Source organism: Stigmatopora argus, chromosome 5, assembly GCF_051989625.1.
Source record: "Stigmatopora argus isolate UIUO_Sarg chromosome 5, RoL_Sarg_1.0, whole genome shotgun sequence".
Taxonomy (NCBI): Eukaryota; Metazoa; Chordata; class Actinopteri; order Syngnathiformes; family Syngnathidae; genus Stigmatopora; species Stigmatopora argus.
In genome coordinates, this window is record NC_135391.1 from 3,604,622 (window position 1) to 3,621,553 (window position 16,932).

At 40.0% G+C, this 16,932-nt stretch overlaps 1 protein-coding gene across 1 annotated transcript in view; it reads left to right on the forward strand.

Annotated features, from left to right (window-relative positions):
- LOC144074794 (transmembrane protein 132C) overlaps positions 1-16,932 on the forward strand; it is a 103,797-nt gene that overhangs the window by 73,077 nt on the left and 13,788 nt on the right. The window contains exon 5 of the mRNA XM_077601393.1: positions 15,058-15,201. Coding sequence (XP_077457519.1) covers positions 15,058-15,201 — 144 coding nt within the window. The remainder of the gene's footprint in view (positions 1-15,057; positions 15,202-16,932) is intronic.

Here is a 16,932-nt window from a genome sequence, read left to right on the forward strand (position 1 = left end):
CGCTGCGACGCTCCTCGCTGAAAGGAAGTAAGTTAATGTAAGAGCAGTGTTGTCAAACCTCCCTCACACACACACACACACACACACACACACACACACACACACACACACACATACACACACACAGACACACACGCCCACCACCACTTTCTACCCGTTGAAGGGAGAACAAAGCCCAGAAATTGGAATGGAAAACACATCTCTGCACCGATAACTGAAGTCATTGGAATAGAGGAAAGATAGGACGGATGTGGTGTATGAAATGTGATTGACCAGAGCTGGTCGCAAAAAGATATTTACGCCGCAATATGTTTTTAAATCCAAGTGTAAATACAAGAAGAATTAGAATAATACTCATGAGAGGTACGATCGCTACCAAGCTTGAACCTCTAAACATATCATTTAAACAAATATTGAGCGTATCATATAGTGGTTTCTTCTTCATGTGAATAGAGACAAAATGGAAATGTTATAAAACTTGTCACAGGGTAGTGATATACAAAATAAATGGTAAACTTAATTAATTGTTATAGATGTTATGGAATTTTCATAGTCTAGATATTACATGTATGTTTCGTATTGAAATGAAATACACATTTTGGTTCTGCATCTCTCTTCCCTTTATGTTGTCCATCTTTTTTATTTTTATGAGTCAGCCATGTTGATTGAATTAGTGGGTGGAAGTTTCACTTTCAATTTACACAACCCATTTTAGAGTTGGTTTTTTTCGTGGTTGTGTTTCCTCTTCTTGTTAAAGTTTACTGACGTCTCGAGTTGATTCCTGTGGGTCACTTCCTGTCTATTTTGGTACTTTTATGAGTCATTTTCTATTTGTTTTGAATCATCCTCTGTTGACCAGTTCTATTCAAATAAAATTTGACTTATAGCTGAAGAAAATAAACCCAAAACAGGAAAACAAACCCTTTTATAAGAATAAAAGCATGACTAAGTGCTGTTGGTCAATCCATTTCTTAATCAGACAGCTTTTTTTTAGTTCCTGAAGAAAGGCAGAATAAAATGTGGACAGGATCCACTGTGAGTTATAAAGAAACTAGAAAAACATTTTCTATTCCCTTTTGATCCGTTTTAGACGTCACGTCTTCCATTGCAATTTTTACTTGGTACATGAACGCACGGATGTTTGCACTTTTTTAATCCTTTTGTAATTTCTAAGATTCCAAATCACCTCAGCTCCGCATATTCGACGTAGCAAGCTTTAAATATTGATTAGCTATCCAGAAACAAAGTGTTATCGACATCCTGTCGAGGTCGGCTCTGCGCACCAAAGGAAATCAAGCCTGATTTTCGGTTGTTTTAACTTCAAGTTTTGTCCTAGAAAATGATCTTCCAAAGTAGACAAAGCTTCAGACCGAGCGCTGCCCTTGATTTTAGAATGCGTATTCATGAGACAGACCTTGCTGGTAATTATGAAACAATCCTTTCAGGTATCATTTTTCGGATTACGCGTGGATTAGTGTTGCAATCGCTAAGGTTGACAGTCAACAAAGGTTACAGATTCATACCCAAATCCCACATACTCTGACTCCAGCTAGGATCCGACCGACTTGGCAAATAGATTGCAATTTTAATCAATAAGAGTTGATCCACATGCTCTGCGTCAATCCCTCTTAAAGGACAAAAATCGGAGACCAGGTCTATTTTCAACCTCAACATTTACCATATTTTCTCGCATATTAGCCGCCTCCACGTATAAGCCGTACCCTTAAAATCGTTGAATTTTACAATTTCTCTCGTATAAGACGCCCCTTGATTCACAATTTTCCCCTCTATGTTCATGGTTTTAATAGGGAGTACAAATGTGTTACTTTGAAGGGAAAATCTTGAGAAAAATCATCGCACGTGGTATTTTGGAGATACTGTTTAATTCAAAAGGATCGTCTTGCTGTATTGCACATTCCGAAAAGGGGTTGCTTGCACAGAGACAAATTAAAAAGAAGTCACATGAGCAGTACAACCAGGAAGTGTGTCCATTGCGGTCTACTTTTCACCAAGTCTCTGGGTGCAATAATAGCATGAGATACACATTCCGCAGGTATCAAGGCGGATATTTTAATGATTGACTGCAAGACCTTCGATCAGCCTTAACAACTGACATGGTAAACACATGTATTGTGGCTACTCGCGTCTGGCCAGTCAGAACACGTTTAACTACGATAAGATGGCGGCGCACCAAGCCAACAATGGCAGGCACACGTGAGATTTTTCTCATTTTATGCAAGATACATATTTTTTTTCTTGAATTTCATTCATAGACGTCAAAATAAATTTTGTTTAGCGTTTTATCAGTTTATCCTTTTTCTATTTTGAAATAAATGACTATCGGCTTTCGTTATGGCGTTTCGTCTTTGTCACCTTGCAGTTTTGTGCATGTCAAGTGTAATTTGTGTGCATATAAGCCGTACCCTTGATTCAGTCAGCATTTTTTTTAGAGACAAATACGGCATTTATGCGATCTCCAAGATTTTGCGCAAGCGTGTCGAGAGTCTGCGGGTAGGAGAACCTGAGCACCCCATAGAGAAGGATGACGGCTGTTCCCAAAGCGAATGTAGAAACAACAGATTTTTCAATCATTTTTAATCAAGTTAAGAGCTGAGACTCCACAGAGCTCGCTCGAGGCATCTGTTGACACAACACTTCTGTGATTTTCTTCTGGAAGGTCTTTTTATCTGTGATTAGCACTAATTAGTCTGATAAGCTCGGCGGTCGTTTGTCATAATGGAAACGGTGCTGTAATTAAATCCTGGGTTTTGACCTGGAATAATCTTGTCAAATGAATAAAGAGCCATGACGGAATGTGTCTCCAAAGACTGGAACGCAATAAAACTAATGACTATTGCTAATGGGAAGCTTAGTTTGAGGTTTAATAGTATTTATGTGATAGTTTGGCTTTAATTCACAGTGCCTCGCCGGAGTTGATGATTTCACCGAGCCAATGACCATTCGTTCAGTTGCTTTTCCCAATCACAGTTGAAGCGAATTGGACCGGTCTCTTCTTGTACATTTTGGATCAATTCCTATAGGGCTGGATTAAACCCCTTAGCGCAGGGGTGTCAGACTCGGGTTAGTTCGCGTGCCGCGTTAATGTCAACTCGATTTCATGTGGGCTGGACCATTTTAGATACATTTAGAGGTTTTTTTTTTATAAATGGATTAAAAGAACTGGATTAAAAACCCTGAATATTCAGTTTTTTACAGATCTAAAACAATGTTTATTTTAGCTTTTTTTTAAATTTTACAAAATGATTTTTGAACTAAAAACACAGAAAAAAAATGGATGAAAAAATTACAATTATTGATTTAAAAGGGGGAAAATCAGGAATTTTAATATACATCTATACTCTTCATTTTAATTTGATCCTAAAACAGAAAGTCGGCACTCATGATTTACTTTCCCGGGCCACACCAAATGATGCGGCGGGCCAGATTTGGCCCCCGGGCCGCCACTTTGACACATGTGCCTTAGCGAGTTCCGCACTTCAATTTTTAAATCCATTATAATCCTATTTCAATAGTTATGGATCTGTGTAAATCCAGACCATTTTGAATGCCTTCAATCATTCATTTCTTGTTCCGCCATTCGTCGCCCGGGACAAGGGGGTGCTGGAGCATATCCCAGCCAACTATGGGCGGTAAGCATGGGACACCCTGAATTGGTTGCCACTCAAATACAGAGATTATCATTTAATGTAAAAAGTCGTCTTCTGTTTCTAGTCACAAATTCCTCCAAACTAATTGCATTCAAAACACAATTTACCATTTAAAAACTAAGAAACTATAATACTATAGTCCCAAATCTCTTCCCAAACTACACCGCAAATACATATCAATCTGCCCTCCCGAATTATATCCAATTTTTTCCTTGTCATGACAAAGAAACATTCAATTTACAGACGAATTGCCTCTCTGGTCACCTTCTGTCCCCAAGTGTTGGTGCATTCCATTATACTTGAAAGAGGAGCATGTTTTTTTGATATTTTTTTTTAGGTCATCTAGAGATGAATCTTAAAGGCAGTAATTGGATGTCTGAGCGGATTCCTCCTCACAGTCGGAGGTTGCTCCATTATCTTTTGCCATTCTAGAGTAACATACTCCTGTCCAGCCTGCCCTTATCATCATTACCCATGCTGTGCAAGTGAGATGATGGAGAGGGAGCGTGGGGACGGGACATACATCATATTCGGACACATCCGTCTTCCTGTTTCAACCCGGGCACCAAACTGTGCTCTCTAACTCATGCTGCGCATGTATGAAGATGAGAAGGAAATAAAAGCAGGTGTCGGTGTTCGGTGTTCAGACGCGCCGTTCAATGCATCTTTAAATAAAATATCATGACAGTGGCCATGACCGCATTCCCTATGATAAAGTCATCGATCAACAGCAGCCCATGAATGTCGCATTTTTATTCTTTAATTCCGTTCACACTTCCATGCACATATTGTCTATACAGGACTCGCGGAAGGCATTTATCAAACACCGACAGCTATACAAGCAACGTACGTATAGTAATCTATAAACCATTTACTCTATAAAACAATTAAGGCATACATTGAGCAAAGATGTTTTTTTTACGGCTTTAAACCTCCGCACAGCTTGTCAAAGCTCACGGTCCATTAGTGGCATGCACCCGCTGTTTGAAGGATGGGGAAAAAAAACAACATTTGGAGAACTGTATGTGGCACGCAATTTTAAGTATGAGAGTTTTGATGGATAAACCTCTGATGGGGTAATTCTTAGCATTCAAGTAGTCAAAGTTGGAGGGTGATTGTGAAGTGTTAGTAGGGATTAATGAACATGTTGATATTCGGATAAGAAAACAAAAGTACACACTTGTTTACGCCACGTTTCATGCCCGTAGTACTAAAACTAAATTATGTGTGCACGTGTGTACGTGTGTTTTTATTGTTGTTTGAGCCAGGAACAAAGTAATAATTAAGAAAGTGAGGCAAGGAACATTTGAGCACTTGCACCTAATTTCTAACCTTAAAAAAATGGATTTGGAATTGTGCTCAGAATGGCACAGATGCATTTTTTTCTAATTAAAATGTGAGTCTATGGGTTTTTCCATTTTAAAATGTACTTACACTAACCTGCTTTTGTGCTTGATAGCAGAATTAACCAAATCATGTCTGTTGTTGCAATACAAGTGGCAATTAGTGTCAACGAAGCTAGCCAAAGGAGCCTTTCATCATCAGAAAACTGGCAATAAACTAATTACAGTCTGTCATGAAAACCCTTTTTAAAAAACTCAACAGTATACTCGCGTCAGTATACAATCGCCCGAATATTGCAATTGGGTTTCTCCTGTTCAAATATCTCATGTATTTGTTGTCTGAGTTATTTCTGTTCCTGCTACAAGGAATTTGTGAGAAATCTTGGTCCTTTGAGTAATGCATATTTTTTTATGCATACAGTACATGGCGTAATAATAACGTGCCACTTTTTGGATTGAGGAGGGAATTCGTCATTCCATTAGTGTAGTAAAATATGTTAACGTTGTCTTGTATTGACTGCATGAATTTACAATAAGGTCACGAAAAAGTTACAAGCAGCGACGTTTGAAAAAATATATCCATTTCTGTCATACCATTCTGTGTATGGATTTCAAAAGTTTTCAAAACTAACAAAAAACGGAATATTGACCTTTCCTTAGTGCACAAATGTTAAAGTGGCGGCCTGGGGGCCAAATCTGGCCCGCCGCATCATTTTGTGCGGCCCGAGTAAGTAAATCATGAGTGCCAACTTTCTGTTTTAGGATCAAATTCAAATGAAGATTAGAGATGTATTTTATATTTTCAGATTTTCGCCTTTTTAAAATCAATAATTGCAATTTTTATCCTTTTTTCTTTTGGTGTTTTTAGGTCAAAAAGCATTTTTGAAAATCTAAAAATAAATATATTAAAATATTTTCGGTTTTCCACTTTAATATTGAATATAATTAAAACAAGTTTGTTTCCATTTGAAATGAAAAACAAATGTTTCCCTTACTAAGAAAAAAAAGTTCAAATAAACAGTTTTATATCTTTAAAAATTGAATATTTAGGGCTTTTGATCCAGTTCTTACAATCCAATTAAATTTTTTTTCTAAATATTAGGTCTAAAATGGTCCGGCCCACATGAAATCGAGTTGATGTTATTGCGGCCCGCGAACAAACCCGAGTTTGACACCCTTGCCTTAGTGATTGACAAAGAATTACAACTCAACTTTCCATACCAAAGTCTAATTTACATCTACAATTTAAAAAAATGGGGGGAAAATGCATCCACGTTTGACCATAACACCAAAACGTAGCAGTCTCCTTACGTATTGTGGCCTAGTTAACTTGTGGAGAAATGTATCCATTTCTAGTTGCTAATGGACTCCACGGTGAGGCTGACCTTTGTGCCTGCTCTGAGACGTCTGTGTCCCGAGGGCAGATAAGCCAAGCTCAGTCAAGCTAGGCTGCCGGTGCGGATTTCGATCAGAGCGGGCCGGGTGAATGAAATCCGACCAGAGATCAGCAGGTCGTAACCGACAAGGCCAATTGGCTGTCGGTGAAGAACCGATCGACCGAACCAAAAAGATACCGTAGCTAAAATTTCCAGAATGATGCGACCGCTGGGATTTGGCTCAGCGAGCAAAACAGCGGGAGCACCGCCGCCTCAGCGGTGCTTTACCATGCCCGGTATCAGTCAACCCTCCAGGCGGCCTCCCTCCCCCGATTCCCTGCAGCATTCTCACCAGTGAGGTCATCACTGTCCTGTCCACCAGCGTCCTCGGCGCCTGACCTTGATGCCTCCTCAGATCGGCCCACCCGTTGTTGACATTCAAAAGCTTCTCCCAACCCCTGGCATGTTGATTCATGTGAATTACAGTATGGAATTTACAAGAATTGCCGAGGATTTGTCCCATAAACTTAGCATGGACTCCTTGCAATTTTTTCCATGTATTATTCACGAGCTCATTTTCACAGTACGAGGTGCATTTCATGGCCACTGGGATCGAGAGAGTGGCTTCCTACTGCCTCGGTACCAACCTGCAATCAATTCTACAAACTATACTTTGAAGACACTCCATCAGTTCATGCACTTATTTTCTGTATATTCCCCTCTACTTTACATTTGAGGGAGAAAATAATCCAAAACATTCCTTAAGAAAGAAGATTTTTTGGGTTTATTTCAAAAAGGTAGATTGAAACAAGCTACCTACTGTACGCAGACTACAAAGTAGGGCGGAATTAGTAATTGCAAGGGCATTTGTCATGTCAGCAAGATGTCACAGAGATGCCTCCCTGCAAAGTTTACCCATAAATCATGTCCTCTCAAAACTTATTTCCATTGGAGAGCAGTTTGGTGTGACTGAACGATCAATCCTGTCCATGAAATGTCAATATTCAATAACGGACAACCCAAGAATGCAGAGAGCCTTCCTGAAACACATTTTATTCTATTTAAGCCTCGCTTGACTTCGGGTCCAGAATGTACTACCAAAGCATTTTCTCATTTTAGTATCTTTGCAACTTTTACAAATGTCAATGAAATTCCCTGTTTATTTATCAGACACCTACACGCATTTATTAATTTAAAAAAAACAAAAGCTGGGGAACCTTCTAACAGTAGTTACCTATACAAACCCTTTAACCATATTTTTCGAAATATAAGTCGCATCTGAGTATAAGCCTCATATACACAATGAAGAGAAAATATATACAGTGGTACCTCGACCTACGATCAGCTCTACCTACGAGATGCTCGAGATACGATGAAAATTTCGATCGAATGATTCGCCCTAGATACGATCAAAATTTCGAGATGCGAGCAAGCCAGGTGGCCATGACACTGTCTTGCCGCATCTCTTTCGAGTATAAAATATATCTACGAGCACAGGGCGGAGCTATGCATTGCCCCCCCCCCCTCCCCCCTGTTTTTTTTCCCACGTTGGTGGAGTCAACCCGTAGAACAAAGGTAAAAAAGATTAAAACAAAATTAGAATTCAGTTTTGTGTAAAGTTACATTAAACGTATGTTTGAGTGTGTCTGTATATATTACTCCAAGTTAATTTAAATTTGTTGGTTCGGTTAGGAGTGCGTTGCCGTGGATAAAGACCCCAACCCCCCCTGCCTGCTTCTACGTATGTGTATGTCCATCTGTTTATCCTCCGCGTCTAGTTTTATAGTTCTATTAAACACATTTTAGTACTATTAAACCACTAATTATTTGTTACTTTGTCAATATATGGCGAATTAGAACGAATACAAATGTTTTCCAATCCAATATCCTGTTTTTGGTGTTTTTTCAGAGGGTTGGAACGAATGAATTTGTTTTTAGTTCATTTCAACGGGAATCGTTCGCTCGAGTTACGAGAAGCTCGACATACGAGCTCAGTCCCGGAACGAATTAAGATCATATGTCGAGGTACCACTGTATCTAAGTTACACTGGAGTATAAATCCCATTTTTTTGAGGGATTTTTGTATTTTATTTTATCAGAAACCAAGAACAAATGCGCATTAAAGTAACAATAGTAAAATGGAGAAAAAAATAGGTATCTGTTAACGTACCAATTTTCTAGATAACTATGGCCTTAAAAAAAGATAATAACAACAACTACAAAAAACAACAGGCTGTCAGTGAAGTTCAGCAATCCTCCCCTATTATCTTTTTAGTGTTGATTAATTAGGACGCTCATTACAGTGGACATGGAAACTAGCTAATTTAGAGCCGACAGTTCTTCATGTTCTTGTAATGATCATCTTGATCCCACATTAGCTGTCTTTTTCAGGTGGGATTTTCTGCGAGGACCTCTATCTGAGCAAATGTTAAGTTAATCTTCTCCTTACCTTGCTCAGCAGTAATGAGCGGCTCATGTCTCTTGGTGACATTTACCCCAGACAGGGCGCCGTGTACCACTCAATAGCAGATTAAGCTGTTTTTAAGGCAGCTTGGTGTCATGGCTGAGCAGAGAGCACTCTTTGTCAACCATGCGTTCACTGCGTTGCCAAGAGCTGCGAAGCAAACCTGATAGGAAGCGCAAAAAAAAGCTAAAAAGACGGGTTCATCTTTGGTGGAGTACCAGCAGGAAGAAATGAGTATATGGCAAAGAAGGAGGCTCATTAAAAAGCAACGTGTTGGTTTCACAACCATTCCACTACATCATGTGTGCTGTCATGCAGTGATGTATCACTCTGCATGGGGCTTCCAAGGTCTTTATACCCACTCTCTTCCATGTTTCTTACTTCTGACCAATTAAACAGCGACTAAAATAAAGAAGTCGGCGTTTCACATTGTGAATGAGGAGGAAAAACCCTTGAAAAAAAGTCTTTTGGGTTTGCGTTTAATGTCTAAAACTTCGAATTAGCTATCCGCACCGCCTCCTGTTTTACAGTGATTTTGCTTTCATCTTCAATAATTTATCATTAGGGATAGGAGGGAGTGTCTATCACAGCGGGGATTATTTGATTTATTCCGTGTTAGTCAACCATTTATTATGCCTAAGAGCACATGTGTTAAAGTGGCGGCCCGGGGGCCAAATCTGGCCCACCGCATCATTTTGTGTGGCCCGGGAAAGTGAATCATGAGTGCCGACTTTCTGTTTTAGGATCAAATTAAAATGAAGAGTATAGATGTATATTAAATATCCTGATTTTCCCCATTTAAATCAATAATGGTAATTTTTTAATACATTTGTACTGTGTTTTTATTCAAAAATCATTTTGTAAAATCTAAAAATATATATAAAAAAAGCTAAAATAAACATTGTTTTAGATCTATACAAAACTGAATATTCAGGGCTCTTAATCCAGTTCTTTTAATCCATTTATTTAAAAAAAATCTAAAATAAACATTGTTTTAGATCTCTAAAAAACTGAATATTCAGGCCTTTTAATCCAGTTCTTTTAATCAATTTATAAAAAAATCTAAATTTTATATCTAAAATGGTCCGGCCCACATGAAATCGAGTTGACGTTAACGCGGCCCGCGAACCAACCAACCCGAGTCTGACACCCTTGCCTAAGAGTATAATTGCATTTGGTCTTGAAAGGACGAAAGTAGTGCTGGACGATATGGCCGAAATTTGAAATCCCGATTTTTTTCAATTGGCAGTGTAGTATCGATTCCCAGATGGTTGTCTGTCGGTGTGTGTCCTGCGACTGACTGGCGACCAGTTTAGGGTGTAGATTACCTTACGCTTGAGGTCAGGCTATGCATTGTTGAAATTGAACGAATGAAAATTCTCGATCTAACTGTCTAACTAAAGTTAGTGATAATTAATCAACTGGGAAAAAAAATTGACGGTTAGTGTTGCAATTTCTCTCTCAACGACTGAAGAGCTTTTAGCCTAGTGGTTAGGGAAAGACATTGCTAGCCAATACTGTAACATCGCACAAAGAGGATAACCCTTCTAACAGTTTTCTTGCCCTCGCAGATTTAATCACTTTGGAAGTTTTCCTAAAAAAGTATGTTCTTTAAAAGACATACATAAACATTTTGACAAGTATCTTGGGCTGCAGCACGTGCTCTCTACCATGTTTGGCCCGATCATTTATAGCAAATGTGAACAAGATGGCTAGGTCAGAGTGTGTCCGAAAAAGGAGAAGCTAATCACGACGCCAGAATGGGCGGCACTGCTACTTCTCATGCTGCTCATGTCACTCAGGCTGACACCATAAATCTCACTTATTTTCCGATCCAGCCGCGACACGGCAGAAATTACGGCCCAGAACACATTACCAGAAACCGCAATGTGCTGAATGCTAAAAAAGAGATCCTTGATAAAGCGGACAGCCACTTCTCCCCAGATTATAGGACTCAAAGACATCTCTACAACGCTGTGAGGCAAATTGCTCAGGAAGAGTAGCACAAACAAGGAAGCCACGTCCAAAGTCATTTTCGTCCTTTAAATACTCTACATTTTCCTGTACCTCTCGTTCTTACACACGGTCTGCAACAGTTTCGTCTGTTTGATAAAAAAAAAAAACATCAGTGATTTTTTTCCTCTCTAAAGTAATTTATCCGTGTTCTGTACCGCTTATCCTCACAAGGGTCGCGGTGGGTGGTGGAGCCTATACCAGCTGACTTCGAGCACCAGGCAGGGGACACCCTGAATCGGTGGCCAGCCAATTGCAGGGGACAAGGAGACCAAGGACAACCAATCACTCATAACTAGGGGCAATTCAAAGTGTTCAACCAGCTAGTTTTACATGCATGTTTTGGGGATGTAGTAAGAAACCGCAGTACTCAGAGAAAACCCATGTGAGCCCAGGGAGAACATGCAAATTCCATAGAGTGAGGATCGACCTGGGATCGAACCCTCGACCCCAGAACTTTAGCCTGTGAGGTCCACGGGCTAACGACTCGTCCACCCGGCCACCCCCCTAAAGTAGTAATATAATGACCAAATCACTTTCTGTTAGTACCAACATATGATTTAGGCACACACAGTTATATGGAAATATGTTATAGGATAATATCATGTGTGACTGGGAGCTGTAAATTAAGTACAAACCTGTATAACACAATACAATAAGAAAGTAAAAGCCGTGATGCCTACCAAACGACATTGGCTGTTTCCTCTGCACCAGAGTTTGCTGGTTTGATTGACAACGGGCAAAAAGGTGTGCACCACAAACTTTTGGGCTTTAGTCCAAACCAAACAGAGCAGGTGTGAATAAACCCTTCGTGTCATGGCTACCGGTGCTGATGCACGCCATTAATCCCCATTTTTGTAGTTAATTGTGCTGCTCATGTCTCAGTGTGTGATCTATTGACGCATTTCGGTGGGATCCCACCGAGTCTTATTAGTGTCTTGCTCTCAGCCTGCTGGGTCATCCCCATCTGCACTAATCTAACATTAGCCTTGGCTTTCACCATTTCACCCACTTACCAAATCATTTATAATACAGTACACTGTGGAAATCATGGACTAAGTAGAATTAATTTACAGAAGCCCCGAGTTTTAAAAAAACAATCGACTAATGGGGGTGTGGAATAAAGGGTACTCGGAGGTTTCATCAAAAGACGTTTGGTCCCCGGACGTTTGGTCGACCGGACGTTTGGTCGACCGGACGTTTGGTCGACCTGACGTTTGGTCGACCGGACGTTTGGTCGACCGGACGTTTGGTCGACCGGACGTTTGGTAGAACGGACGTTTGGTAGAACGGACGTTTGGTAGAACGGACGTTTGGTAGAACGGACGTTTGGTAGAACGGACGTTTGGTCGCCAGGTTGTTACTGTTGAAACCAGCTCTCAAAATTATAATCATGAGAGTTTAATATCTAAATATCTAATATAAAAATATCAACAGTAAACTCTCTGTCATAATTTGACAGCGAGCGAACCCGGCGACCAAACGTCCGTTTGACCAAACGTCCGTTCGACCAAACGTCCGGGGACCAAACGTCCGGGGACCAAACGTCCGGGGACCAAACGTCTTTCGACGAAACGTCCGGTCACGGGAATAAAGTGTATACAGTACATTTGTCCAAGTCAGATTTGAATTTCTGAGCCCTACCATACCTAACCATACTTAATCCAGATTTTCAGTGCCGCTTTTGTCTCGTCGGTCCCTAACCTTGTCCAACATGCAGTTTAGGTAATTCCGATCTTGTATTTTCATGATTTATTTTCAACAGCTGTGTTCTCCTATTTAGTCTTAGGTGAAATTTCCTTTGGCTCAAACAACAGATGGTGCGCTCTGACACTGATGTACCTTAACCTTGGAGTTCATTCTCTCATTCCCTGGAGGTTATTTATATTTATTTTTTTGTCATTTCGATTAGTCTCTTAAAATTGATGACAAATTGAAATCTGTTGCCATGTCCAGGGCGGTTGGCTAGAGTCACGTGGATCGTATTTTTGGGGAAACGTGCAACTGTCGCAAAAGGAGTATCAACCACTTTGAGACGGTCGTGTAACCATTTCTTTAAAGTCCTTGACTCGCCACTTCCGCCATTGCTTATTATTGTATACTATACGCAATGTCTAGAAACACAAAATGACTACTTGTTCCCCTTTAAATAGACCAAATGACTAATGACAAGGTGAAAGACTTGGCTTAGTTGTGTGTCAAAAATACTTTCAATCTTTTCTTAGTGCCTGCCAACTCGTTTCTCAATCTTAATAATTCCGTTGAACTTGAAACCCAAATTTTCTTTCATAAGATTGAAGTTATGTTAATTTTTCTGGACACAACAGGAGGTAAGACCAATCCTGGTTCTTATCGAAACCAACACTTCTTCTCATGCCTTCGGTAATCATCAGGACTGCCGTCCACAAAGAAACGCTGCACAAAAAAAACGGTTCGCCTTTGAGTCTTTCTGCCTTAACCCAAGATGCTTACGTAACTGTTAATGGCTAACAGTCTTTTTTTTCGTCAATTGTAATGTTCTTTTTCTTTACTTATCCTCCATTTTGCCTTTCGGGAAAAGTGCCACAAAAGGCCCAAAGAAAAAATCAAAACACACCAAGATTTGATCCATAATTATCGAGAAAAGCTTATTCCATTAGAGATTTATCCCTGGCTGTCTTTTGGCAGTATTCTTCAATGTCAGATCTTACTGCGCTTCAGAGAATTATAAAGCTGGCCACATAAATGTGTGTTTTCTGAGACGGAATAGGTCTTCAGTGGGTGCTTCCTGAGACTAAATGTTACCACAAACACACCTTAATGGCTTCTCATCAGCAGCCGTGACAACCTCATGCGCGAATGTATACTTGTGTGATTAAAGGTTAAGGCTAGTGTTCACAGTGATGAAGCTGTGCTGGCGCCGTTTAAAGAACTGAGGCTGTCAGTTGCACTTTTAAGAAGCCCAATTAAAACTGATAGGCTCAGTTCCCTTCTCACTTGCATCATTTTTCTTTGCAGTGCTTGTTAGTACAACAGCTGATCCTTTGCTGACAAATCCAAATGCCTCGCCATTTGCAATTTTTGATATTTGCAGCACTTAACACGTCCAGCTTTGTAGTAGCGACGTTGCCTCGGGGACAAGACAAAGACACCGTAAGACCCCTGTGGCTTGCACAAGATGGATGCTTTAGGGTATTAGTCTGCCTGGAAGCAAAATGATTACTCCCAAGGCCTCTGAGAAAAGAGGACACGGGACATGGTAGAAGTGGCACATACTTTGAATTCTTAAGCTGATACGAGTGTTTGCTTGCAGTTCATTAAGAGGAAATCATTATTACGATTAGAATAGTGTTTTAGGAGCGACTACAAGGTAGCTTGGAAATAGTTGGATTTGGATTTCGTGGCGAGTATAGAAGACTGACATTTTGGGTTATCCTATTGGGGTCACCACAGCGAAACAGTCGATCCGCGTGATAGATTTGACACAAGTTTTACACTCGTTGCTCTTCCTGATACAACCTTCACAATTGGGATTCAAACCGGGTCTACCTGCGGGGTGCTCAGACCACTGCGGCTAGGCTGCCGGTGTGATCTAAAATAAAAATAGGTTGTATGGTATTCATGCAAAAAAAATAATCAAGGCATATGAAATCATGAAAGATAAATGGCATCTAAAAGGGGGACCGAAGAAATAATGCAAGAAACAAAAAAAGTAAGACCATCAAGACATGAAACAACACGCCGAGTGCTTTACAACAACAACGAACTGAAAAGCACTGAAAGAAGCGAGGGAAATAAATACAAGCCAGTTGATGTCACAACTCGGCGCACCTGGACAATATAACAATAGCCGGGGGAAGCTAATTGGTTAAAACAAGGGAATGAGCGATAGAGAACAGGTGGGAAGTAAAAGTTAACAAGTGACAAACGAGAGAATCCCCCAAAAAGGACATTAAACTACAGAAAACTGTATTATTTAGTCTATAATTCTATTGAATCTCACCGCCATGATAAGAAAGTGACTGAATGACCACAAATGGCAGTGAACAAAAGTTAATCTTATGCCATCCCTGCCAGTTTAAATGAATTGGACATCAGGGTCAATAACAGCCAATGATTTACCTCTGCATAATACAGTTCGCCTGCCCTTTAATTTATGTTCTCAAGTGTGTTCCTAAGACTGTTCTGATTTTGGTCCGTTTTCCACCCCCCAGAATACTGAGATTTTAAACACAGCGGTCCTGACGGGCAAGACGGTAGCCGTCCCCGTGAAGGTGGTAACCATCGGAATAGACGCTTCAGTTATTGATGTCTCCGACGCCGTGGAGTGTCGCACCACTGATGAAGATGTGGTCAAGGTGAGTAATATAAAACTTCCGTAATAAAATATGACTTTTCTGCTGGAATGATGGATTTATGTGACTTTTACAGCATCTTAATGCTCTAAGTATGATGCATGCATTCAGTTCTGAAGGTTGCCCGGTCAAATTTACCAGGCACAAAAGTGATCCACCTGAACACTTGGCTAGTACTTTGTCCTTGGACTTTACCCTTATGTCCTGAAAATGTGATCCATACCAGGAGCAAATACAAAACGATACATTAGGTTATTAGCTTGAATTCTATTAGTGGATTTATTTATGTTGTTTTGGGAATTTTGGCATCCTTGACTTTCCTGCAACTCTAAATGGAACCTCGTTTCCGACATAGCTTTTTTTGTTTATTTGTGATCTATTTCTTAATTATTGATTACTTATTTGTCTGTTTGTTGTGGTGAAAGCTTTAAATCTCAATATACTTATATAATGACAATAAAAGCATTCAATTCAATACAGCCCAATATGTTCACTTAGGGATATCTTTGGTAATGCACTCAAAACACAGAGTCCCAAATAACACCACTTGGGTATCTAAATTATGATTTAAATTATGAAGTGAGGCTAGCTAGCTAGCTTTGGGCGTCTTGTTGAATCATCTTTGAAGAAAAACCCACTCCAATGTTAATGAAATGGAACAATTTCTTCATGAAGTAAACATGAACATACTGGAAGCAAATTCAGTTTACATTAAACGACCAATCCCAAATATGCTTCTCTCTCACAGACCGATGATGTTCTATTCAAACAGAGAAATAAACAATGAGATCAATAAATATTTTGCAGATGCAATCATTTCTATGTTTAGCACGGCTGTATGAATTGCTCTGAAAATTTACACAAATGTCAAAAAGCACATGAAAGCGTGTTTGATATTCATTCACAGTTGACAGCTCGTTCTAGCGTCCTCATATTTTTAGAGGACCTCCCAAACTTGGGTCACGAGATTCACCAACACAAATAACTAAGAAAAGTTGCGCCTTCCAAACAGCAACTTTGTTTCTGCAGATTCCCGCTAACTCCTGAATAATCTATGCGAAACCGTGCCTGCGTGGTGTTTCCGGCGAGAGAAGTGGTTAAGACATTTGCGCTGTAGCAGCTTGACGTGCCGCCGTGCTGTGCAAAAAAAAGCTCCTCACTTTAGTGTCCTGTTTGAAACTGTCAGTTTCAAAATGGACGGATGAGGAAGATCAAAACAAATAATGGCCTTTTTATCAGCGACAATTGAATAAAGTCCAAAAAGAGGATATTTCGTGTCTTGGATCCACTTCATCATGCCAAGACGCGAGTTTGGATTGTTAAGGGGAGTTCCTCCGGGAAATTAAACTGTCGGCAAAGATGTTCGAAAGGAAAAAGTCACAGCTCTGCCTTTGGGATCTTGGGTCAGAGCATTCATCCTGCACGCTCATTGCTCTCAGTGAATGGAAATACATAGTGACATTAACCCTGAATAATGAATCACCCAGCACATAAAATGATGCACTCACTTGTGGCCTTGTGATTATAGTGGATTGGAAAAAGAAAAGGTCACCCGAGGTCACATTTTTTTCCCTTTTAACCTCTGTAGATTTTCATCATGCTTCCACAAATCTTCTCTGACGTGAAGACGATAATAACGCTTTGCCCTCATTATGTTCTACCAAGAGTTCTCTTTGCAAATTTTAGGGTTTAGAATTTAAAAAGGGAATGAAAAATGATCTAAAAATCATTTTT